Source organism: Phascolarctos cinereus, unplaced genomic scaffold (genome assembly GCF_003287225.1).
Source record: "Phascolarctos cinereus isolate Bilbo 61053 unplaced genomic scaffold, phaCin_HiC Scaffold_3;HRSCAF=262, whole genome shotgun sequence".
Classification (NCBI taxonomy): Eukaryota; Metazoa; Chordata; class Mammalia; order Diprotodontia; family Phascolarctidae; genus Phascolarctos; species Phascolarctos cinereus.
In genome coordinates this window covers 257,421,273-257,445,834 of record NW_027555736.1, presented here as the reverse complement: position 1 = coordinate 257,445,834, position 24,562 = coordinate 257,421,273, and the positions used below count along the sequence as shown (strand labels likewise).

The following is a 24,562-nucleotide window of genomic DNA, read 5'->3' as shown; positions in this document are numbered from 1 at the left end:
CTCACTGAAAAAAAGAAAAGAAAAGAAAAGAAAAGAAATTGGGCTTGGAATCAGGAAGACTCATTTTCCTGAGTTCAAATCCAGCCTCAGACACTTACTAGCTGTGTGATCCTGGGCAAGTCATTTAACCCTAATTGCCTTAATTCCTCATCTGTAAAATGAGCTGGAGAAGGAAGTAGCAAACCACTCCAGTATCTTTGCCAAGAAAACCCCAAATGGGGTCACCAAGAGTCAGACACAACTGAAATGACTGAATAATAAACATAATTTTTTAGTGGACCCAATCACAACAGTTGTGTGATTTTCTCCATCTGTGTTTACCAGCATCTGTATAAGAACAAAGGTGGTGGGAGTGATCCAAGGCTGAGGCTTTTTTTTTTTAATGGTTTCATTTTGGAACACCGCTGGTTATGCAAGTAGGTTTCTCCTTACACTAGGCTGACCTAGAACATCTGACCTTGAGTAGATAAAACCGGATTGAACTGATTTCCTCAACTTTAACTTTATTTTCTTAGTTAAGTGCTAGATTATGTTCCATAAATATGTATTTTGTTGCCTGCTTTTGTTATGTTTTTAATTGTCTTTTTAAAGAAGGGGCGTTATTAGTCCAAAAGTATGTGTAAAAGTTGTAGCTCTTAAAGACACTGCAGCAGTTATTGGTGTGGGAAAATAAACCTTTTTTCAAGGTTCAAGCTCATAGAGTGTGTTGAAAATGAAAAATGACGCTAAGAATGACAAACTATTACTTTGAAACAGCTGAATTAATCCTCAGAAAACAAAGCAAAGGCCTTCAGAGGAACTGGCATCTTCCTCTATAGTGTATCACAGACTTCTTGAAATTTAAATGATATATGGAGAAGACCAGTTTAAAAAATTTTTTTTTTAACCACAGCTCATCATTGCTATGAAAATAACACTTGTTACAAGCAAGACAATATATAAATATTGGAGTACTAAAGATTGGAAAAGGGTAATTTTTACTTATGAAACTCATCTGTTCATTCAAGGCTGAACCAATATGAAAATGTTATCAGAAGCCTGGGAGTTCCTGTAACATCTGGGTGTCTTGATCAGACTGTAAAACATCCACCCCAAAAATGTTTTAAGGATTTTTTTTCCTAGTAGGTCTGGAAGTCTTATTTCCTTCGAGACAATTATAAACTTTGATAAATATTCTGATATACTAAGAAGCAGAGTAATTCTAGAATCATAGTAATTCCCAAATGGAGATGGAAAACTGTAACACAGTCTTACATATACCATGTCATATGTCATGAAAAGTTAAGAAATGTACCCAAGAAAAGGGGATAAACATGCTTTACTGGCTTGAAAATCTTATAATTTAAGCACTATTAAAAATCTGTGGCTATAATCAAGGCTAGATTTGAAAAAAGTTAAGGGTACACTTAATAGCCAATGTGATAAAAAAAAATGTGGTTTCTCGATGAAGAATTGAAAAAGTATGTCAAAATTTTGTGAATTCAGTTCCAAATTATGTAAAACAGGTAAAGTGAAAGGAGGACATACAACATTTTTTAAAATGTTAAAGATATAAAAAGTTTAATGTTTATTATATAAATCAATACATTTAATTATTTTCCTTTGTCCCAAGTATTTTGTACAACTTTATATGGTACTGCCCTCAAAGAAACAACAATCTAGTTGGATGAATAAGATCTAACTACATACATGAAAATTATATCTAATATTTATATAGTACTTTAAGGTTCACAAAGTACTTTAATGAAAAATTCATTAAACTTTATTGATAGGCTTATTTTAGGATTGTTTTAAGGTCAAAAGACAAAGTACTAATTTTAGGGAAAGTTAGGTTTAATCCCCTCTTAACCAGAATGATGAGAAATGGCATACTTGTGTGGTATCTCTTGGAAATTCTGTTGCTTAAGGTAACCAAGAAACAGACTGTATTGTTTCTTAATTGTTAAGTTGTTTTCTCTTGTAATAACATGTGTTTTTTTTCTTTTGGTGGCTTTCTGAAAAGGAAAAAGAACTTTCATTTTGATTTTACCTTAAGGTATTAATCTCTCTAAGTACACTTTCCCTCTTCTTTTTTTGTGCTTTCTCCAGGCTGGTCTTTTAAGTCTTGTTTAACAGTTTTTGCAAGTTGGGATACTTAATTTATACTTTGCATTGTAAAATCAGTTTTTTGTCTTGGTGCTCTCAGTATTTCTGCCACAAAATAAGTCTCTACTGTATCTCCTTCAGTATAGACTAATGGACACTTTGCTGTCAACCAATTTCAAGCTTGATTTCACTTTATAAAAATGGAAACATGTGTAATATCACAGTAAGTTAGTTTGGGAAAGGTATAAGAAATAGTTTTGTGGGTGATGCTATTATATATAAGAAATCGAAAGGAAAGATTACATAATTTTTCATCATCTTTAGTTGTGCCTTCACAGAGCTGCTATGTAATTTGAAAGCAAGACAACTTGCATTACTTCTGTCCCCCATATTCTAAACCATAGAGATTTATAGGAAAAGCAGTTTGTAAAAATTTTGAACCCATTCCACTCGAAAGATAGATATGGGGATCTTTGGAACCTCAGAACTCAGACTTCATCATGCTGGAATTTTGCAGTAAAATATGCTCTTGCCTTTACATCAAGCACATTTGGGATCACAAAACAAAGAAATCTACTATTTTATTTTTCCCAGGAAGAAGGGGAGAGTTTGAGATAAGCTATATTCTCCAAAGGTCAACCACAGATAAAGACTTGATACTGCCAGTCTATACTGACATCTAAGGATTTCTCTTAGGTGAGCTGGGAAGTTCTGATGGAAATGCAGAGAGGTGAAGTAGAGTATGTGGCTCTTTTAGATAGATACATACATACATGCATGGATACATGCATGTGTGCATTCATACTAAGAGTTCTGTATAATGATGATTCCCAATTTAATGGGGGGAAAATATTTGCCACAATGGTAACAAAGAGAGACAGAGAATTAGAGAATTGTAGCCTGGAGGATGAATTCCTAGATGCATGGATTTAATAGCTTCACTTATTTCCCTGGTTCTTAGGTATAGATGAAATTTAAAAGGCCTTTTACGTTTGTGCTGCTCTATTTGCCCTCCCTTGGTTTCTTTCACATTCTTGTTGCACTCTGAATGATGAACTAGCATTATCCTGAACCATCTTGTGGTTTCTATCAAATCTTTTCAGCCCACCTCAGAGAATTTCTCAAATGCCAGTATAGACTGTGTTAATCTATGACTATAATAAGTATGGTCGTTGTTATGGGCAGATGGGAATGGTGGGATCTAACATCACCTCTCAGAGCGAATATCCACAATATAAACTTTCCATTATAAAAATGATCTTCCTCCACAAAGAATTTTTCTAACTGTAACTTAAGAGAACATTCTCTATTCTCAGAGATGAGATGCCTTTTAGAATAGGATTGCCATTTTATCCTCAGCCAAGGTTGATTCTTCTTACCCAAAGAATATGGGAAGGTCTTCACTTGAATCAAATTAATGGATGAGTCCCTTTCTGTCCTGCTTTGTTTTCTTGGGGTTTTTTTTCCCCTAAATTTGAGAATTGTTCTAAAGCTGAAAGTTTGATTTACTCTAACTTTGCATAGTATGCCATTCCCCAAGTGTCTGGTGTATTTGAATGTGTAATGTAATTCTAAAGTATCTTCTAAGCCGAAAGAATATCAAATTTAGCCAAATTTTTTTTTGTCCAGTATTCTTGTTCCCGTAGCATTAAGGTCATTGATTCTTTTTAAAGGGCTGTGTGTTCTGGGAGAGGACCTACTTCCTAGAAGTGTCTTCTCTTTTATAATTTAAAAAATGTAAAGTAGAGAGACAACTTTCGTATCCCTACATTTGCTCTGATAAACAAGCCTTTATTGACCTGGGGAAAAGACCAGTCGTGGTACGTACCTACCCATGTATTTTTTTTGCCCCTCCTGATTTTTTGCACTGACCAAAACTATATAGACCTTTTTTCAACCCATTCTCTCCTAATAGTTCTCAAATCAAGAGTAATAACCAAATCTGACCTGTATTATTTCCTCTCGCATCTCTTTGTTTGATATGACAAGAAGCTTGAAGCATGTACTGCTTGTGAACATGCTGTGTATCATGTGGAAGCTTTTTCTTAGTCTTTCGTGCTAAGTTTGACCAAAAAATATTATTCAATGGGGAGAGGATTGGGCTTTAAGGAGAAAAATAAATGAATGTATTTCCCCTCTCTATTTCTCCTGTTTTACACTGGGTGACATATTGTGATGAATGGAAGGCTTTATAGGTCATGTTATTCTCAAATAATGGCCTACTAGGTAGCCATGAGGTGTATGAACTTGAAGAAAAGCTCACTGGTGTTAGTAAGAAGTGCTGTTTTGTTGCATATTCTTAGGTCTTGACGTGCAAAATGTTAGCCCGCTGCTATGATCAGAAAACACCCTTATTTCTCATCATTCTAGCTTGATCCATCCATACAAATTAATGGCAAGTAACATTTAAACCAAGGCTTCTCCCAAGAAGACAGTGGGAACAGAAAAACAAGCCCCTTATCTGAAAATAATGCCTCCTTCTTTGAGAAGAAAAACTAATTATAACATTTGTACTGAGAGTTGCCAATGTTAGGAATGTAATTAACAAATATGGTGATTCTTTCACTGTCTCAATTAGGAATTTGTACCTATCCAACTTTAATGCTGTAGGCAACGTTTTGCTTTTGTGTCCTCAGAGAATGAAAGAGACTGTTAAAACAATTAAAAACCAAACCAACTTCTATGCATTCCTTTCAAAAGCAGTTAGTCTACTTCATGAGACATTAAGTAATTCATTCTTTTTTTCAAATATCTGATGTTAAAGCTTCATAAAGCAAAGAAACCTATAGAAAATTCAAGAAGGAAGAAATAATTGTCTGTATTGTTAATGTCTTCGTACATGTTTACTAGATTTTAAAGGTAATACAATAAAGTTCTCATCACTTGGTACTGATTATTGGGAGGGGAATGTTTATTAAAGATATTAATAAGTGGTTGTCTTAGAAAAGGTAGGGAATATGATAGTTCTTGCCTAATATTCGGCTCTTTCTCAAGCCACAAATACCATCTCATAAGCTATAGGAAATAAAGAAATAGACCAGGATAATTAATACTTTTTCTATAGATGTTCAAGATGTTTCTTGAACTGAGAGATTTGTGTTCTGGATTCCCCATCTAGTAAGCACAAACAATCCCCTTTCTCTTTTAAGTTATTATCACAAATTTCAACAGAACTGTGATGTCATCTTTGTGAGTACTCCCTTCTCCAACAGTGCAGATGGAAATTCATAAATCCCTCTCATCCTGAACAACTGAAAAAAAAAAACACTCTGTCGCCTTTTCTACCAGTCTGTCTCCATCACTATAAAGGTGGAAGGGGGCTACAGAGGACTGAAACTCATTTTTATCTTTCTTTCTTTCTTGGGTTGGTATGGCCAAAGAATTCATAGTCAAGTGGCCAGCCTACTGATAGTGAGCCTTAACATTTCTAGCTAGGCTGACCCTTGGAAATCAGATATATTATATTCTGTTGTGAGGACCAGACCAAAGCCTTTTCATCATGGTAAAATCTGTCATAGTTTGTATTCTACCAGAGTAGCCTTTAAGAACCCAAGATCACCCCCTCACCACAATGAAGCATAGGAATAGGACTTGGTGGAGGTAACCTTTAGTGGTGACCTTTGGTTCATAAAGGCTATGCCTGTAAAGTATAAGCTTTTGACAAGTTTCATAAATAAACTATCGACTTACTAAGGATCTACCTAGCTAATTATGGAGAAGCTAATCACCAGTAAACTGGCCACTTGGGCAATAAGTTCTTTGGCCAGGGAACAAAGCCAAATATTAAAAGGCCTTTTAGTCTTCTTTGTCCTCTTTGCCCTTCTGTAGTAATGCAAAAGTAGCAGAAAAGGGGGACCAAGTTTTGACAATTTCAGTTTTAAGAAATTCGCAGTCTGTATTTTAAAATAAACATGGAATATCACTAATTTTATGTTACCTTAAGTAACTGAGATAAGTGACTCGAGTAGTCCCCTTTATATTCCCTCATAGAAAAATTTTCTTCAAGGACAAGACAAAACAGTCTTAGGGAAATTAATTTTTTGTCTTGGTGCTCCCAGTCTTATTGCCACCAATAGCTCTATATTTGATCTGGCTTTCTAAAGTATACACTAATGGATGCTTTGCCTTCAACCAATCTCAAACTTGGTTTCATTCATTTTAAATTGTAAAAATGTAATATTGCTATAAGTAAGGAGAGGGGTGGTGTAAGAGATAGTTTTGAGGAGAGGACGATCCTATTATACACCAGAAATCAGAAGGAAAGATTATATAGTCATTTGTCATTTTTAGTTGTTCCTGCACAAAGCTGCTATAAAATTGAAAAGCAAAACAACCACTTGCCTTATTTCTATCCTCCATATTTTAAACCATAGAGAGTATAGATAGAAAGAAAGACAGTAAATATATGTCAGTTCAGCTTTAGGTGGGCTTCACAAAACTTTAGTTAATCTTTGTAAGCACTAGAAAGTGATATTTTCTCTATACCATCTTACTTGGAAAACCTAGTTTTGTTTAGCGAAAAGAAATAGAGACAAGATTACAGATAATTTTTTGAGCCTCTTTCTTCATAAAGAAAAAGGTGTTACACATTCTGTTTAGAATTTGACCTTATCAGTCATGTCCATCAAAGTATCTTATAAGGTCTAGAAGCACTCATTGGGTTAGGGATAAAAACTGGATCTGTAATTTCACTGGTAGAGGAAACTACTAGTCGAGAAAATGCTCTCTATCAATTAGAGTGGCCACCTTCTATACAAATTATATTCTTAGAGAGTTGCCTGGAGCACTAAGAAGTTCACACAATCATCATGTATCAGAGCTGGGAAATGAAGTTGGATCTTCTTGGCTCCGAGGCCAATTTTTATCCACAGTGTCACTTCTGTCACCCACTGTAATTCAGAATCCCTTATTATAGCTCCTGGATGTTGTCTGCATGAACCTTGAGGTGCAGCTTGGCTTTTGAAATTTGAGCAGCTTCCCTCGTATTTTGGTGTATTCTCCATACTTGATATTTACCATATTAAATGTTATTGTTGTTCTTTTTTCTGTGCCTTGCTCAGGAGAGAAGTCTTATAAAGAAAATGTTACTGCTATAATGATCTATACTGTGAATTGAATTCATATTAGTTTCCACTGCAGATGATACCAATTTGAGAGATGAAGGAGTGGGAAAGAAGTGGTGGCTCAAAAGCAATGTGACCTTAAGATATTTGCCATATCCTGATATTAATTCTTGTCTTTGGAATACCCAAAGCATGTGCAAATATGATCACCTGACATTTGTTTCTGTGCCCAAGGAAGTATCTAGAAGCTACTATTAAATTTTTCTGTTATTACCAAAGATGGCAGTTGCAGAAGTAGAAAGGAAAAACCTAGTTCATTGCTTAAAATCCAAGTTGGTGTGTGCTAAGGAAAATGGTATAAGAACAAAAATTGAAAGTATAAACATTTTCCCCACCTTAACCAAAAGCGGGTGGGAAATGAGCAGATAAATGAAATGGAGAGAATGTGAGTTGTTTAGATATTTCATCCAAAGCTTTTTTTTTCCTTTGTTCTAATAGGGACAAGATTTTACATACTTCTTTGGTTAATGTCTCATTTTAAAATTACACATTTTTGCTTTACCGTCTAAGGGTCCATTGTCTAAGTTTTCTTTGGAGTTTTGTTCTCACTGTGCTCTCACAATGTGGTGCTAAAAATATAATGTTTATCCCCTTATAATGCTTCATCATGGTATAGAGATGACCTTTAGTAGTGTAGTGTTGACCTTTGTTTCATTTCTTGTTCTTGTTTTTTAATGAAATTCCAAGAGAGCATGTACCGAGCTACAAAAGCTTTGAGTATGGGCTTAGTGTCTGTTACCTACAGGCCAGTCTAGCTAAAGTCGGACATGATTATCACCACAAGATGATGTATTTCTTTGACTACAGCAACTCAAGAAACAAACTGTAACAATGAAGGAAAAACCTGTAACAATGAAACCATAGACCTTTTGAATAAAGTATTTAAAGTTTCGAATTAAATAAAAAGTGACCTTTGTAGGCAAGAGAAATAAATATAGGACATTAAAATGCTTAATGATTCTCTTTTATTTTTCCTGGAGATTTTTTTAAAGTAGCTAACAGTTACCAAATTTCCCTAAGTGAAACCATTCACACTTTCCAGAACTCTTCATCAACAAAGGCTGAAATCTGAGTCATGTGATAGAATGAGGTCCCCCAATTTACTCCCCTATTGGCCACGTATAGCAACAAAGGATATTCAAAGTAGCGGTTTGTAAGTCCATCCTTGTCTTGAATTCTTTACTGCATGAGGACATATACATCCCACTATGGATACAGGTTACCACTATAAATCCTTTTAGCATGCAGAATTAAATTCAAAATTCTCCTTAAATTATAGACTAATGGCATTAAAGAGTTATCTTAGACCACCTAACTGCTAAGATTATTAACTTTAAGATAAAGTTACAAATAAAATTATTTTAAATAATAGAAATGACATTTTCAAGTAGCTGGCACTGCAAATGATGAACTTATCATTAAAATTAGCCAGGCAAATTTCATTTTAAATTAGCTACCCTTCTAGGACTTATTATTTCTGCCCATAATATCTTTTTAGTAGCATTTCACGTTGTCTTTCAAATGAGCGGTGTTCTCCTTTGGAAGCCCTTGCTCTTGCTTTTAGCCCTGAGCTTTGTATAGGTTATGGAGCAGGAATATTCATGGGTTTTACTTACCTTTCCTGAAGAGACAGAAGAAGAATATAGTTATCTTGCTGTTGGTATTCATTATTGAATGGCTGGAGAGTTGCAGGTGGAATATACAGGCCATAATAATAGTTATTACTGTGTAATTTGAGAGCATATGAATCATCTGTTGCTTAGGGCATATAATGTGAGAAAGATTTCGATTGTCATAATTAACATCCTCCAGATCTTCACTGTGGCATGAAGTGAGTCTGTTTTCTCAAATGCTCTGCCAGCATAACCAATGCTGTGATCAGTCCTTCTCAATTGGAATGGCTTCAGGTGTGGACACACCTGTCTGAGAACTAGCATGGCTAAGCTTGGAGATATATATCACCAGATTATCTGCAGAGTGTTAGATTTTTTTTACCATAACCACTTATAAAAATTAGCTTCTAAATTGTAGCCACAGTGGACAGAGGACCCATAATGAAGAAATCACAAATTTTTGAAAGGAATCTCAAAATCATAGATGTCATCACAAAGTCACAAAATTTTAGAGTTGGAAAGAATTCTCCTCTGTAATATGCCCAGCAAGTAGTTATTCAACTTCTTTCTTGACACCCTCCAATGAAAGTTAACTTCCTGAGAGAGCTCATTCTACTTTTAGGTATTTTTACTCGGAAGTTTTTGGGGAGGGAGGGTTCCCCTAAAATCAAGACTAAATTTCCTTCTGAATAACTTCCAACTACTATTCTTGGTCCTACCCTTTGGAGTCAAAAAGAACAGAGCCAAAAAGAACTCTAATCTCACTTCCACATGAGAACCTTTCACATATTTGAAAACAGCTATTGTATTCTCCTTAGTTTGCTCATTTTCGAGCTGAACATCCCCAATTCCTTCAACTAGTTTTCATAAAGAATGAACTTAAGGCCCTTCACCTACCTGGTTAACCTCTTATGCGTATTCTAGCTTATCAATGCCCTTCAGAAACTATGGCACCAATAATCAAAGACAATATTCCAGATGTGATCTGACCAGGGAACAGTACAGAGGACCTGTCATCCTCTTATTTTCCTGGAAGCTACAATTTTCTTAAGTCCAAGATCCACATTAGCTTTTTGGTTCCCGTATCAGATTGTTTACCAATTGAGCATGCAGTCCATCAGAACAAATTTGTTTTTCAAATTGTTTTCTTTTTTTCTGTTTTTTTGGCTAGGCAATGGGGTTAAGTGACTTGCCCAGGGTCACACAGCTAGTAAGTGTTATGTGTCTGAGGTCAGATTTGAACTCCTTCCTGAATCCAGAGCCGGTGCTCTATCCCCTGTGCCACCTAGCTGCCTCTTTCAAATTGTTTTCTAATCATGCCTCCCCTATATTGTACTTGTGAAGCTAATTTTTTAAAACCCAAGTATAAGACTTTAGCTTTATCTTTATTAAATCACATCTCTGATTGAGGCCAGTGTTCTTTGTTCAGTATTGTTTATCCCTCCCTGTTTTGTGTCCTCTGAAAATTTGATAAGCATACTGTCTGTACTTTAACCAAGTCATTGATAAAAAAGAAAAGTTAAATAACACAATACCAAATACAGATCCCAAAGGTCTCTAGAAAACTCCTGTCCTGTTAACATTGCACCAGATCTTTCAACCAGTTCTTAATTTTTCTAATTGTATCATAACCTAATCCCACATCTCTCCCTCTTTTCCACAAAAATAGCATGAAGTATTTTCAGGGGACTGAAGTTGTTGGCCCTTTTTTTTCTTTTTAAAATCAGGTCATTTGTCCCGATCCAGTCCTGCAATACCTCTCCTATTCCCTATGACCTTTCAGCTATCACTGGCAGTTAAGTATCTCAGCAATTAATATTAATTAGTTCCAGTTCTTTTAGTCCCTGAGAATATTGTTTAGATTACTTGAATTCATTAAGGGCAACTAGGTTCTTACATTCACCTTACTTATCTTGGGCACTGTTTCCTATTAGCCTTTGCATTTTCTCACTTCCAGTTCAGAAGTCATTCACCTTTGCAGAGAAAACAGGAACAAAATATGAACTGGTTTCTTTTCTCTCAGTTATCATCCACAAGATGCAGCCGTGCCTTCTTTTCTTTTGTTTCTTATCTTTCTCCAATATGAGTTTTTAATATGTTTTTGTTTCTTCACCTTTCCCCACCAGCCTTGACTTATTTAAAACTGTTAGTGCTTCTGATGCTTTTATAGGACTATGTCACACTGTTAAATTCATCCTCTGCTACCTGTCCTTGTTTACATCTTTATGTTTCCATCTACATGTTTTCGAAATCTAAATTTATTGATCAGTTACCTATGCTTCCATGTCAGTCTATTTAGAGCACTCTTCCTTTTCCTTCTCCCTAGAATCGTTTTATTGTGAATACTCAGAATGTCCTTCTTCAGTTTGCCCATTCCTCCTAGGCTGACTTCCCCCCATCCAATTTGCCTTTCTTCTGATTCTCTGAAATCTGCTTTCTAAAAATCTAAGGTCCACATCAGTCTATGACTCGCTTTCCTCTTATCTATCATAACCTCTTGGAGGGTATGTCCATACCAGTTACTCCATCTTGAAATCAGTCCAAAATAGAATTTTCCCTAAGAGATTCTTCCACCATTTGAAAGTTGACATTATTATTTAGGCAAGACAAGAAAATACTAGCTATTCTTATTCTGTAAAGGAAAAATTATCTGCTTGTGAAAGAAAAATCTCTAACAAGCATTTGGATAAATAATTAAAGTCTCCTGTCACTACTGAATCATGTCCCTGTGCAAGGCTTGTAATATTTCTCAAATTCCTTATTTATTTCCTCTTCCTGTACATATGATCTTTTATGCTCAACTTTTCTCTCTCATTTACTTTTCTCCTTTCTGGTGCTCAGTTTTCATCAAATACTGTTGTTCAGATGCTCTTGTGCATTAAAATAGAGTCAGGCCCCAACGGCTGTCAGGATCATAAAGGGTGGCATTCACATACCTTTACAAAAAGAAATGACCACCAAGTTGATCTCTTTTTTCTCTTTTTGACTGATTGTCCTCAAAACTTATCTTTCTCATAAGATTTTATTGCCTTTGCCTAGGAATACCCTTCAATAATAGTTATATACAGTCAACTATTACCAAAAAAATGGATATGTATCAGAGTTAATGAGAATAAAGCCATAACATTGGTTAAGGTTGGCTAACGTTTAGATAATTGCATAAAATTAGTTTTCATATCTCTTCTTCCCTCAATCCCCATCCTCATGATATAACATCAGTCCTCTAGATGTAGAGATCATGTTGGCACTCTTTCATGTAAGAAGCACTTTCTTAAGGATATCTCCTTCTAGGAGGCTGGTGTCCAAACTCTTTAATTTGGAAACTTCCAAATTTGAAATTGCCCATGAGTTAACCACCAAGTCTGAGAAAACACAATTTAGTATCTCTCTTCTCAATCTTTGTGGAAGCACATGTCTTCCTCTGCCATACATTGTTTCTGCATGAACTATTATGCCCCAACTTCTTATACAGGGTAAGACTATCCTCAGGAACTTTATTGCAGTCTTGTGCCCAAAAAAGGAAATAAAAATGCAAAAGATATGAAGAACTCAAGATCTGTGAAACCTAGGACTACCTGTGGAAGCACATACAATTCTCCATTTGCTTCTTCTGCAAGTCTCCAGTAATTGCTGGAGGAAGGAAGAAAGAGACAGAAACAGATCTTGTACATACACACACCAACACAAAGATCTCCTCGGCTAGGATCCAAGCTTGAAATCCAAGGAACATATATAGAAATATTGTATTATAACTCAGTGTTTCATGACTAATTGAAAACTAGCCTCTAGTTGTGTAAATATCATAGTTTTACCCATCATGCCCTAAGGCTTCAACTTACTTAGTGTTCTTCTAACTATAATCTTCAAGTGTATAACCATAGACCTCCCAGTTGACCTTTCCCTGTTTAACTCTATGCTCTGCCACCCCCTATAGGCAGAAAATATAATTTTTCAGTGAGTTAGCTGTGAGGAGTCCCATCTTGATTTTGAAAATCAGATAGCAACTTTTATTGAGTTCATGCTTTATGAAGAGTGAGTAAGGTAGCAGAAAGACTCAGTTGGACTCTCTTATTTTTCCTAAAATCAATAAACTCTTCTTTCTATTGATACCAGGGTTGTCCATATATCTATTAATTATTTGTTTTTACCTACAGGGCTAGACATTTGTCTTTTCAGCACATCTTTATGTCAGGGATAAACTCATTAACTTCAGTGAGGCATTATTAAGTATTTTGAGGAAAAAAGTTATTCTATTTTTCACTGTGTATAAGAATGCAAAAGTTATATTTTTTCTCTGTCTTGAATTTGAGTGGAGGAAAATTCCATTGCTCGTCATTTGTTCCTAACCTAATTCATCACAATTATCGTTTTGGGTAAATATTGCTCCTAAGCAATTGAAGTTGTTTTGGGAAATTGACAAATCATTTATTAATAATATTAATGTAGTTATTTCAAAATTTTTCTTATCTTGCCCTACTGCCCTTTCCTACATATTATCATATCTATAACCTTCCTGTGTTTTCCTTTCATGACAGAACTCCAATTTTGAGGTTATATTAGGAATTTTTTTTCTCATCTTTTTTCTTCCTCCTTCTCTACTCCCATTGAGAACAACCATATTTAGGAAGAAGTAAGTGAACTCCAGGACTAAGTGATGTTTTTCTCTGTCCAAGGTGGTAACTCATCTACTTTCTTCATGATGGTTTTTTCTCTCTCTTAGCTCTATCCAAAGATTTCTCAGCACTAATTTCACCTATGTCTGCCCCACAAATTGGAGTTAGAAATTAGGTAGAAGAAAACAAGTAACATTGCCGTTTCAGTGTTAAGAAAACCTAAGAATTTATGTATAAATATTTTTTTGCCTTAAGAAAATTATCCAAGGCAGAGAAGCCTGAGTCTCATATGGACTATCATCACTGTCAAATAATTTAGTTGTAATTTTTGAGCTGCTATTGGAGTTCTGTAGATCAATCTCTTGAGGGATGTCATATGTCTGTGTCCCCTCTGATGGATGGATGAATGAACTATTAGGAAAAAGGACTCGGAGTTATCTCCTCAAAGAGTTCAGTCAGAAATACAGAACAATTAGGAACTCTTTCTCTATTTCTTGAGTTATTCAACGTTAGTTATTTTGGTTATACTTTTTAGAAGCCTTGATTTTGATAAAATCAGAATTCTTTTTTTGTTAGGCATCTGAAAGTGGGAGCTCCAGTTTTACTAGCAATCAAAAAGTGATGATCCATTACTAAGTTTTTCTGAATAATTAAGTGTTTGATCACAATTCTGATCTCTTCCATTTTCTGTCTTTCTTCCATTCCTGACTTCTTGAACCACCACCTCTGCCCCCTAACACCACCATTTTCAGAGTATCTGCTTTTTGCCTAGGAGTTCTAGGCACACCCAGACCTGACACAAACTCAAGTTTCACAATTGGTCTCCAAGCCAAGAGTTGGAAGGCTCCTTAGAGGCCATACTTGAAAAGAAGAATTATCTTTACAACATACCAAATAAATAAATAAATAAATATAGATAAATGAATGAATGAATGAATGAATGAATGAATGAAAATAAATAAATAAATATAAATAAATAAATAAATATAAGATAAAATAAAATAAAATAAAGCCTTTGCTTCCAGACCTTAAATGAGGAGAAACACTCTCTTTCTCAAGGCAGCTCATCCCACTTTTAGATAGCTTTAATTTTTAGGAAGTTCTTCCTTACATGAAGTTTAAATTTGCTTCTATGTAAATTCTACCTGTTGTTTCTTGTTCTCCCCTCTGTAGCCAAGCAGAATAAGTCTAACTCCTCTTCCACATGACAGCCCTTCAGTCCTTGAAGGCAGCTATCATACTTTCCTCTGAGTCTTCACTAGGCTTAACATCCCAATTCCTTCAATTGGTTTTTAATTGGAATGTACTCAAGGTACCTCACCATCCTAGTTGCCATCCTCTAGACTCTATCCAGATTGTCAGTGTCCTTCCTGAAATGTGGTACCCAGAACTATATGCCATACTTAGGTTGTGGTCTGAAAATGCCAGAAAACAAATGGCTGTCATCTCCTTTGTCCTAGAAGCTATATGTCTCTTAATACAGCTTTTGATTACATTAGTTTTCTTGGGTGCCATATCAATAAATTGAATATTTATCATACTAAGATTGCCATCCAAACATGGTAGAGAGCTCTTTGGTACTTGTAGTATATGTCAGTGTTCAGATATAGACAGACATTCTTTTAGTCCTAAATTTCTTATAAGCAATACTAAGGGTCTACTATCAGGGTGTAGCTGTATGGGGACTTTGACACTGGGTTTGAAAACTCTTCTTATTAGTTAAAGTGTAGGACTGCATATAATAGAGCTAATTTTTCCTACCTGCACAATGTTAAGGTATGTCTCCTATTTGGTATGGTCTTTACAATGCTTTTGGGGCAGTTAAGTGGCAGTGGACAGAGTGCTGGGCCTGGAGTCGGGAAGACTTCTCTTTCTGAGTTCAAATCTGGCCTCAGACACTTACTAGCTGTGTGACCCTGGGTTAGGCACTTAACCCTGTTTGCCTCAATTTCCCAATCTGTAAAATGAGATGGAGAAGGAAATAGCAAACCACTTCAGTATCTTTGCCAAGAAAATCTCAAATGAGATCATGAAGAGTAGGACACAACTGCAAAATGACTAAACAACAGCAGCAGATTAGAATGCAATATCTTTCCCCCAAAACCCTCTACCACACTTCTCTGTTGTTGTCATCAGAGGTACTATCGTTCTTCCAGTCTCTCAGGTTTATAACATCAGCGTCATCCTCAACTCCTCACGCTTCCTCACCCCACATATTATGTTTTCTACCTGAGATATCCTTCGAATCTACTCTGAAAGTAGAACTTTGCTCAGCTCACAGAACCACTACCTTAGTTGAGGTGATTACAACCTTTCATCTAGGTTGTTGCAGTTACCTTCTAATTGGTCTCTGTGTTTCAAGTCTTCCCCTACTCCAGTCCATCCTATGTACAGCTGCCAAAGTGATTTTTCTTTAGCACATATCTGACCGTGTTATTCCCCCACTTATTAAACTCCAGTGGCTCCCTAATGTATCTATGATCAAACAGAAACTTCTCTGGCTTTTAAAGCCCTTCACAAGGCCCCAACATATTTTTCCAACTTCATTATATATTATCCATCTTCCTATACTTTTTGGCACTAAGATGACTTTTTTTTACTCATACATGGCATTCCCATCTCCCATCTTAGGACTTGGAATGTACTTCCTTCTTACTTCTATTATATATAATCCCTTGCTTCTTTCAAGATGTAACTCAAGCACCATCATCTTCATAAAGCCTTTCCTGATTCCCCCTACTGCTGGGAGGGTTGGAGGGATCCCTAACAACTTTGTATTTATTTTGTATTGTTACTTATATATGACCATGTTGTCTCCCCTAATAAAATGTAAACTTTGCAAGAATAGGGATTTTTTTCTTTTTTATCCCCAGTGCCTAGCAAAGTGCATGGCACATAGTAGGTGTTTAATAAATGCATGTTGATCGATTAATTGAAAACAGATCACAGTCTGTATAAGGTCCCTCTTCTCCCCATCTTGAAAACAGTTGGCTGATGTCAGTTCCTTCCATGAGAAGGTGACCCTTCTCACCAAAGCCAATCCCTCAACACGTAACCATGATTTCATCCCCTGTTGTTCTCTACCAGATTACCCCTATAACCAGCCTCCCTCTGTTTCTTTTCTCTTATCTTCAATCACTCCCTATCTTGTGGTTCCTTTCCTATTGCCTTTAAATGTGCCCATGTCTTTTGCCTCACTTAAGTCTTGGGGAAAAAATACTCTCATTAGTGTCTATCATTCTTTAAAGCTGTAATCCAAATTCAAAGAGCAAACTATCTACGCTTATTGTCTTTACTCCTTTTCTCAGTCTTCCATTGCAATTTGACTTCTCACCTCATCTCCTAGTTGAAACTACTCTATCCAAATTTACCAGTGATCTCTTAATGGACAGATAAAATGATCTTTTCTCAATCCTTATCCTGCTCAACCACTCTAGAAGGGTGGACAAAGAAGGGAAGCATTGGGCAAATGGCCAGTAATTCAATCAGCTGTTCACAGTTAGATATGTGCACTGATGGGTTCAATGAATAAAAACTGAAATATCAGTTACCATTTATATTTGACCCCAGGGAGGTTAATGTTATCTAAATGCTCTATGTGTACATAAAATATGAAATCAGGAAGTCCTATCTCTTCATCTGGTAAATGGGGATAATAGTAGCACTTGTTTTCCAGGGTTGTTGTGAGGATCAGATGATACATTTTACAGTTGCTACCCTCTTCTTCTGGATACTGTCTTCTCTCTTTTGTGTGACATTTCTCTCTCTGCCCTTCTTCTACCAATATTATTGCTTCAGTTTCATTTGTTGATTCATCATCCCTATTCCTAATTATCCCCAATGCTTTATCCTATGGGGGTCCTTCTCTATATATACTCTCTTAGCCTCTATGGGTTTAATTATCATCTTTATGAAGATGACTCCCAAATATCTTATCCTCTCTTTCAGCCTCATCTTCTCTCTGTTGAGTTCCATTCATACATTACAACTGCTTATTGTATATTTCAAACTGAATGTCTTACTGGGATATCCACATATCACTCATATCCACATACTATTCAAATCTGCAACTGACTTATCTTCCCCCCAAAACTCTCTCCTTTCTGAACTTTACTTTTTCTGTAGAGGATACTACTATTCTTCTGGTTCGCCAGGTTCACAGCCTTGACATTTTCCTCAACTGCTCACTCTCCTTTACTCCACATTTGCCATATCTTCTTGTTTCTACCTCCGCAATTGTGTCTTGCATCCATCCTTTTCTCATTTACATGGCCACCACTTTACTTCAGGCCCCTGTTGGACTTTCTGCCTCATGTCTCTCCACATTCCAGTCCATCCTCCACCCAGCTGCCAAAGTGATTTTCCTGTAGTACATGTCAGACCATGTCATTCCTTATTACATTCCATTGTCCCTTAATATCCTTAGCATAAAAGATAATCTCCTTTGTTTCATTTTCAAAGCCCTTCACAACCTCTTGCACCCTACCCTTCCAGCCTTATTATACAAGGCCTACACTCTCCAAGCTAACTAGACTAACCTACTCACACTCAAACTGATTCTTCACACATGGTCCTTCCTTTCTTGTCTCAGTACCTTTCCAGCCGTTTTCTCTCATGCGTGAAATCCCTTTTAAAATTTCTTATTTCTTTCAAAACTGCTCAAGCATCACCTTCAACATACAGCCTTCTCTGGTCCGTTCCCCAGCTCATACCCCCAGCTTCTAGAGCCTTCCCTCCCAAAACATGTTTACTTTGTAGTGATTTTGTATATACTTAATTATGTACGTCTCCCCCATTACAATTTAATCTTCTTGCAGGCAGGGATTGTTTCATTTTTTATTTTTGTATCCTTATCACCTAGAACGGTGCCTAATATGTAGCAGGTTTTAAATAAATGATTACTGATTGGTTGCTTATAATATTTATGATGACCACATAAGTTACTGCTGATAAGTTTCTCTCTCTCATTGCTGGCAATTGAATGCTGACAAATTACAAACCAGCACTTGTTACCTTTTGAGTTCTTGCTGCATGCTCTATAGACAGATTGTTTTCTGGATGTACTTTGAAAGCAAGTGTTAACTATCTGTGTTTTCCTTGCTCTTAGCCCTGATGAAGAATCTTCCCAAAAGTTCATTCCCTTTGTTGGGGTGAGTATTTCTTTGACATGGCAATTGGAGTTAAGTATGTTTCCTAAGATGGTTGTCCATCTCCTCTCATCAGTAAATTATAGCCAAGCTGCCAGGATTTCCACCACAGTCAAGCAGCCTTTCGAATCATCTTCTCCATTTTGGGCAAAGGGCTTAAATGTATATCACTCCAACTCAAAACCTCCTTTGTTTATCTTAATCGAGCAGCCTGTGGCACTGGTTTTGGTTATTCCCTTTGATTTCAGTAGGAAACTGAAGTAAATAAACATTAAGTACTGCATTTTTTTTGAGACAGAATCTCTTTATCTCTCCCAGGCTAGAAGTGCCATAGCCACTCACAGGGCTACTCTCAAAACTGATGAGCATGGAAGCTTTAACCTGTTCCATTTTTCTAACTTGTGTGCTTATTCACCCCTCCTTAAACAGCTTGGTGGCCCTTCACTCTCGTGAACTCACCTTTTTGGTGCCAAAATTAATACAATCAATCATCTAATTACCTTCAGTCCTACTATATAGCTCAGCCGTCCTGAACTCAAGTGATCCACCAGCCTCAGCCTCCCCAACAACAGGAACTGTAGGTGTATACCATTATGACTGGCCTCAGACCATTATTTCTTACATCTATATGGTACTTACCTCAAGAAACGAATGAAAGGATAAACCTGTCTTTTTAATCAGACTTTCCTTTTGAATAGTTTAATTTTTTTGTGATCATAAATTAAAAATATAAATATACACATATGTATGTGTGTATCATGGATTGGTTGCTTAAAATATTTATGATGCTGGTGAATTTCTCTCGTTGCTAGAATGGAATGCTGAAGAAAGAATTTAAAAATTATACACATACATACATATATACATATCTACATATATACACACACTAATATGTGTGTGTATATTTATATTTATATATATATACATATATATGTATATATATGTAAAATGTATGTATACACATAGTGGTGTTTGTATCACCTTAGTTTTAAATTTAACACTGGACATATTTTTAGGATTTAAAAAGTTCAGGTTTTTAAAAAATTCTTATTATAGCATTAGTTGTAATTTTTTCCTATTTTTAAGAATTTAAGAATTTTAGTAATTTTAAATATTCAACCAAGCCAGTTGTATTTTCTTTTCTTAGCATAAGCCTTTTAAGACATTTTCAAAGCCTATTTTGTATAAAATATTTCACCTTCAAAAAAATTATTGTTTTATGGTAGTTTAGAGAATTCTGAGTAGAGAGAGTTTTCACGACTCAGATCTTAGTGTGGTCTCTTTAAAGCCATGAGTATTAATGATGCTACTGTTGTGAGGAAAATAAAACAAAATCTTATTGAAGATCAAATCAGTAATCAGTATACGCTCAAAATTGACAAGGAATGTATTATGGCCGAAATTCCTCTGGACTTTAGACCCCTCATCTGAAAAAAAAAAAAGGAGAGAAAGTTAGACAAAATTATCCCTAATGCTCTTTTAGCTATAATAATTCCTAACATGTAGTTGGATTAATTTGTGAGACCTGTCAAAGCAAAAGATGTCAGGGTCTTAACCAAAATCTCATGGGACAATAACATAGTTACGCTTTAGGACATTTGAGATCATTGTTACCAGGAGGGTGGGGGATGGGGATGAGATATGCATGCTTAAAAATATAAGATGATCTTTGGTCCTGTGTAGGTCTTAATGTATATTTTATTTTATACATATATATGTATATTTCAAAATAACATTTGGCACCTCTATGATTAACCTTGCCTCAAATTTCTGGCTTAAGCTATTTATCTATCTACTTATCTAAGTCCTGTGCTTTGTTCTCTTTTACATTTCATTTCCCTGTTTGGTTGTAGGTCTAAATGATATCACCCTACTTTTTTTCCCCCTTCTTCTGTCCCTTTTTCTTATAGGTTCCAGTGCTCTGGTCTCTTTTTCTAATATAGCTATTACTGGTCATGATCTGTTCTTTATTATTTGGTTAATTGTATGAAGCCTTCATTCTGTGCTATAGTGAATTACATGATGTTCTCAGAAAAATTCGCTTGAGTATTACTATTTTGAAATTGAGTTTTATTAGGTAGGAGATGATAATATTAGCAAACGTTTGTATAGAACTGGAAGATTTGCAGAGTGCTTTACACACATTATCTTTTGACTTGTTGAATATTTATGCTGATCGATTTCAACAAGCATGTATGAGGTACCTGCTGTGTCCCAGCATACAGACAGCCTGGCACGTATGGAAAGCCAGCCTCACATGAGTTCAGGTCCTGCCTCTGATAACATATTGACTGTGTGACCCCCTAGGCAAGTCACTTAACCTCTAAGTGGCCCAAATAGCTCTCTAAAACATTTAAGTTGCTTAAGCCTTGCTGATCATGCTCACTGGTCCAGTCTGTTTGCCAAGCATTATTTATAAGTAGTTTTACAAAGCAGAGCCAAGAAATATTTTGCTTCAACTGGGTGGTTTCGTGTTACTAGAAGATTTTTATTAATATTACTACTTTTATCAATATTACTACTACTTGAATATTAATCGTTAACTAGTATCATTTATTATTAGCTGGTGACTAGCAGGGCCCTTTAGTCAGAGTCTTAGAAATCATATTATCATACTGCCTGAGTAAAAGAAATTTAACAAGACTTTTCTGACTTTGTATAATATAGGACCGAATCCCGTCTGCCCAGGAGTGCCCTGGCCTCACAGTTTGGTCCATCAGTCAGTGAGGTTTTTCACTTGTCTCTTATTGTGATCAGAGCCATGTACAAAATACAGGAGTTACAGAACCAAGTCGTGCTTTTGTGGAGTTTGTGCAGTGATATACATATAAAATATTTCATTACCTAGGCTAGACCACATATCAGTGATGTCAGGCTCAAATACAGATGGATCCCTTTGGGCCATGTATTGACACAGAAAACCACAAATTAACATTATCTGTGTTGTGTTTTTTTACTTGTTTTGTTAAACATTTCCCAATTACATTTTAATTCGGTTCAGGCCCTAGTTCAGGGACCTCAAATTGGACACCTTAGTGGTATATATATACTCAAGACAAAGAGTAACAAGGCCACTGGGACTGCCTAGTAGCCAGGTGCAACTTTATTATGCTGCTTCCTATATGGAGGCATAGCCTTTTGTACGAAAGCTGGTTCAAACACAGTGAGACTAAAACCTCAAACTAACACCAGTGCTATAACATTCTCCGTGCTCTTCTAGACACAAGCTCACAATTATGTATTTCATAACTCATTAGTTATGTAATTGCTTTCTAGGTGGTGAAAGTTGGAATAGTAGAACAGTCCTCAGCAGCGTCAGGTAAACTGATTCATGAACGCACATATATGTTGTTTCCTGCTTCTGCTAAAATGAAGGCCTTGTGATGTAGTGAATACAGTTTTGACTTGACCTAAAAGCAAACCCAGGCACACAGTCATTGTACATTTATGGTGAGCTTGGGAGTCCTGGATCTTGTTCCTTTTGTTCCTTTCCAAGATAAATACCGATTCATTCTATATTGAAAGAAAGGAATGCCTTGTTTGTATTTATAGCTTAGCAGAACTGTTAGCGATACTTTTTAGTTCTGTTCCCCTGTCCACCCTTCTCCCCTCTCCCCAAGAATATGAAGCTGAGCGCTCAGAGCTTCACCTTATTCTTTTATGATTTCTGAGATCAGAGCTAGCATTTATTTTCAGTTAAATGAAACAAACCTAAGTACCTGACAAATGCAAAGCATGTTTGGGGTCCTAATAGAGATTTAGATGAGTTTAGATAATATACAGTAGTACAAGACAAGTTAATTAGAGAAGGGCAGAGCGCTCTGTTAAGCTTATAGGAACAAAGTAGTAAACTCTGAGCAAGGGATAGAGGAATCAAGTTGTGATTTCAGCTAAAAATTCCTTCACTGCTGTCCACTCTGGAGAGGTATAAATAGAAGCACATTAAAGCATTTTAATTTTTCCAGAGTTTACCTAGACTTAATGGCCAGACTAGGTGTCAAAACCAAAATCCTCCATCATATGAGTCTGCTTTCACTATAGAATATACACCTCCATTTTCCTTTCCAGGACATACTTAAAGGGCAGTGCTCTTTCAGTCTTCAAGCCCATCTTGTCTAGCTGGGGAGTTAAGATCTTGCCTTGCCTTTCCTTGCCTTGCATGGAGGGAAAATTCCAGGATGATAACAGGCAACCGTCTGGCTGATGATTTAACTCTTTCTCTTTTAAAGGTGATTCAGATGATGCAGCTCCCTCTAGTTCCAGTATCCTCTCCTCTACCCCGCCTTCAATGTCTCCTGCTACAAAGGAAGCCTCACCTACACCCCCATCCTCTCCATCTGTGACAGGCAGCTTTTCTTCCCCCAGGTAAATCAGTCCACTTCTACTCTCCCCTCAGGAGAAGTGCACCAAATTAAAGAAAACTTAGGCCTTGATCCGTGGGGAGCGCTGACAGCCAGCTCTCTCACTGCCTCTCTTTCCTGTGGCTGGTGCCTACTCCCACTAAAGCAGAAGGGCTTCCCACAGTTTGGTAGCTGTAAGGTTCTCTTGATACTTAGTTTGGTTCATCGTGATTCTCACACGTACAAGAACTTCCAGACACTTTATACTTACCTTTATAATCTGCTTGATTTAAAATTAATTTTGTTTCACAGCTTGAAGTAATTTACAACATATAGGGTTATCACAAAATCAGAATGGCAGTAACTGATGTCACCCCTTAAATACACTTTAAGAAATACCGGGCCACTGAAAACTAAGGTAAGAAATGGATTTTGCCCCTTGACTTAGCTAAGAGGATACTTCAGGAAGGATATGGACTAGAAAGTTCCAATGAGATCTGTGTCAGAAGGGTGAAAACAGTGTTTGCTGCTCTACTTCTTCAGAGCCAGCAACAGTGATATGTTCCTTCACTAGCTCCATCCAGATCATATATTCAACTTTCATGTTGTCAAGTATATAGGCTAATTAAGAGATTAAGGATGACATAGTCCTTAGTCTAAGAATCAAAAATCTGAAACAGATTCAATCCAGTGATGAAACATAGACAAAACCACATACACATATATTAACGCTGAATACTGAAGGCAAATCCATAAAGTTACCCAGTGGCATTGAGAAACAAAATATTCTGATTAATGGGTTCTTCTGGGTTAAGAAAATGTCATTCTTTTCTTCTTCAAAAGTGGCAAAGTCAAGAATGTTCTATCACAGAGCAGAAAGATCTGCAACAAACAAACTAGAAATAGCTCCGGTATGTAAGTGCAGAAAAGCAGCGCTTATTAAGCTTCAGTCTTTAACCAGCATATCAAACACGATGTCAACACACTTTGACAGAGGCCTCTTACAAGTTCAAGTTAAAGGTAAAGTGTCTGCTGGATGACATTGACTAAGAATAGGGGTCTGCTGGAGCCAGCTTGACTTTGGCTTGAATTTTCAATATAATCATTTACGCCACAGATATCAGCTACTGCTTTAAATCATGAATTGATTCATTGTTCTGTTGATTGTCTAGACTTAAGAAAGTGTTGGAGAAAATGTCAATAATTGCAGTAATAAACATCATCAAACCAGAGCAAAGACCTGCCATCTTTAAATATTTGAAGAATTGTCATGGAGAAAAGGTGTTAGTCTGTCTCCCCACAGCAACAAAAGGTAGAACTGAAACAGCAGAAGTTGTAGGGAGCCAGATTTTCACTCAATATAAAGAAAAACTTCCTGAAAACTAAAGGTGCCCCAAAGTAGAATGGACTGCCTAAAGAGATGATGCATTTCTGACTTTGAGGATCTTCAGGTGGAAACTAGATGATTATACTTTCTAAGGATGTTGCTTGGACTAGATGACCTCTGAGGTCTCATCCAGCTGTGAGATTCTATGAAAACAAATCTAAGGAATCAAATCACAACAAGAAAATTGACGAACATGGTAAAAGAGAAAATTGAATGTTGGAATAGAAATTTCGTAGATTTAGTGCTGAAAAGAA

General features: G+C 36.3%; 1 protein-coding gene across 4 annotated transcripts in view; it reads left to right on the top strand.

The window, feature by feature from the left end:
• PACS2 (phosphofurin acidic cluster sorting protein 2) overlaps positions 1-24,562 on the top strand; it is a 330,978-nt gene that overhangs the window by 272,258 nt on the left and 34,158 nt on the right. For all 4 annotated transcript variants that reach the window (XM_020974848.2, XM_078151576.1, XM_020974846.2 and 1 more), the window contains 3 exons: positions 18,542-18,584; positions 21,858-21,900; positions 22,811-22,946. In XM_020974848.2, coding sequence (XP_020830507.1) covers positions 18,542-18,584; positions 21,858-21,900; positions 22,811-22,946 — 222 coding nt within the window. The remainder of the gene's footprint in view (positions 1-18,541; positions 18,585-21,857; positions 21,901-22,810; positions 22,947-24,562) is intronic.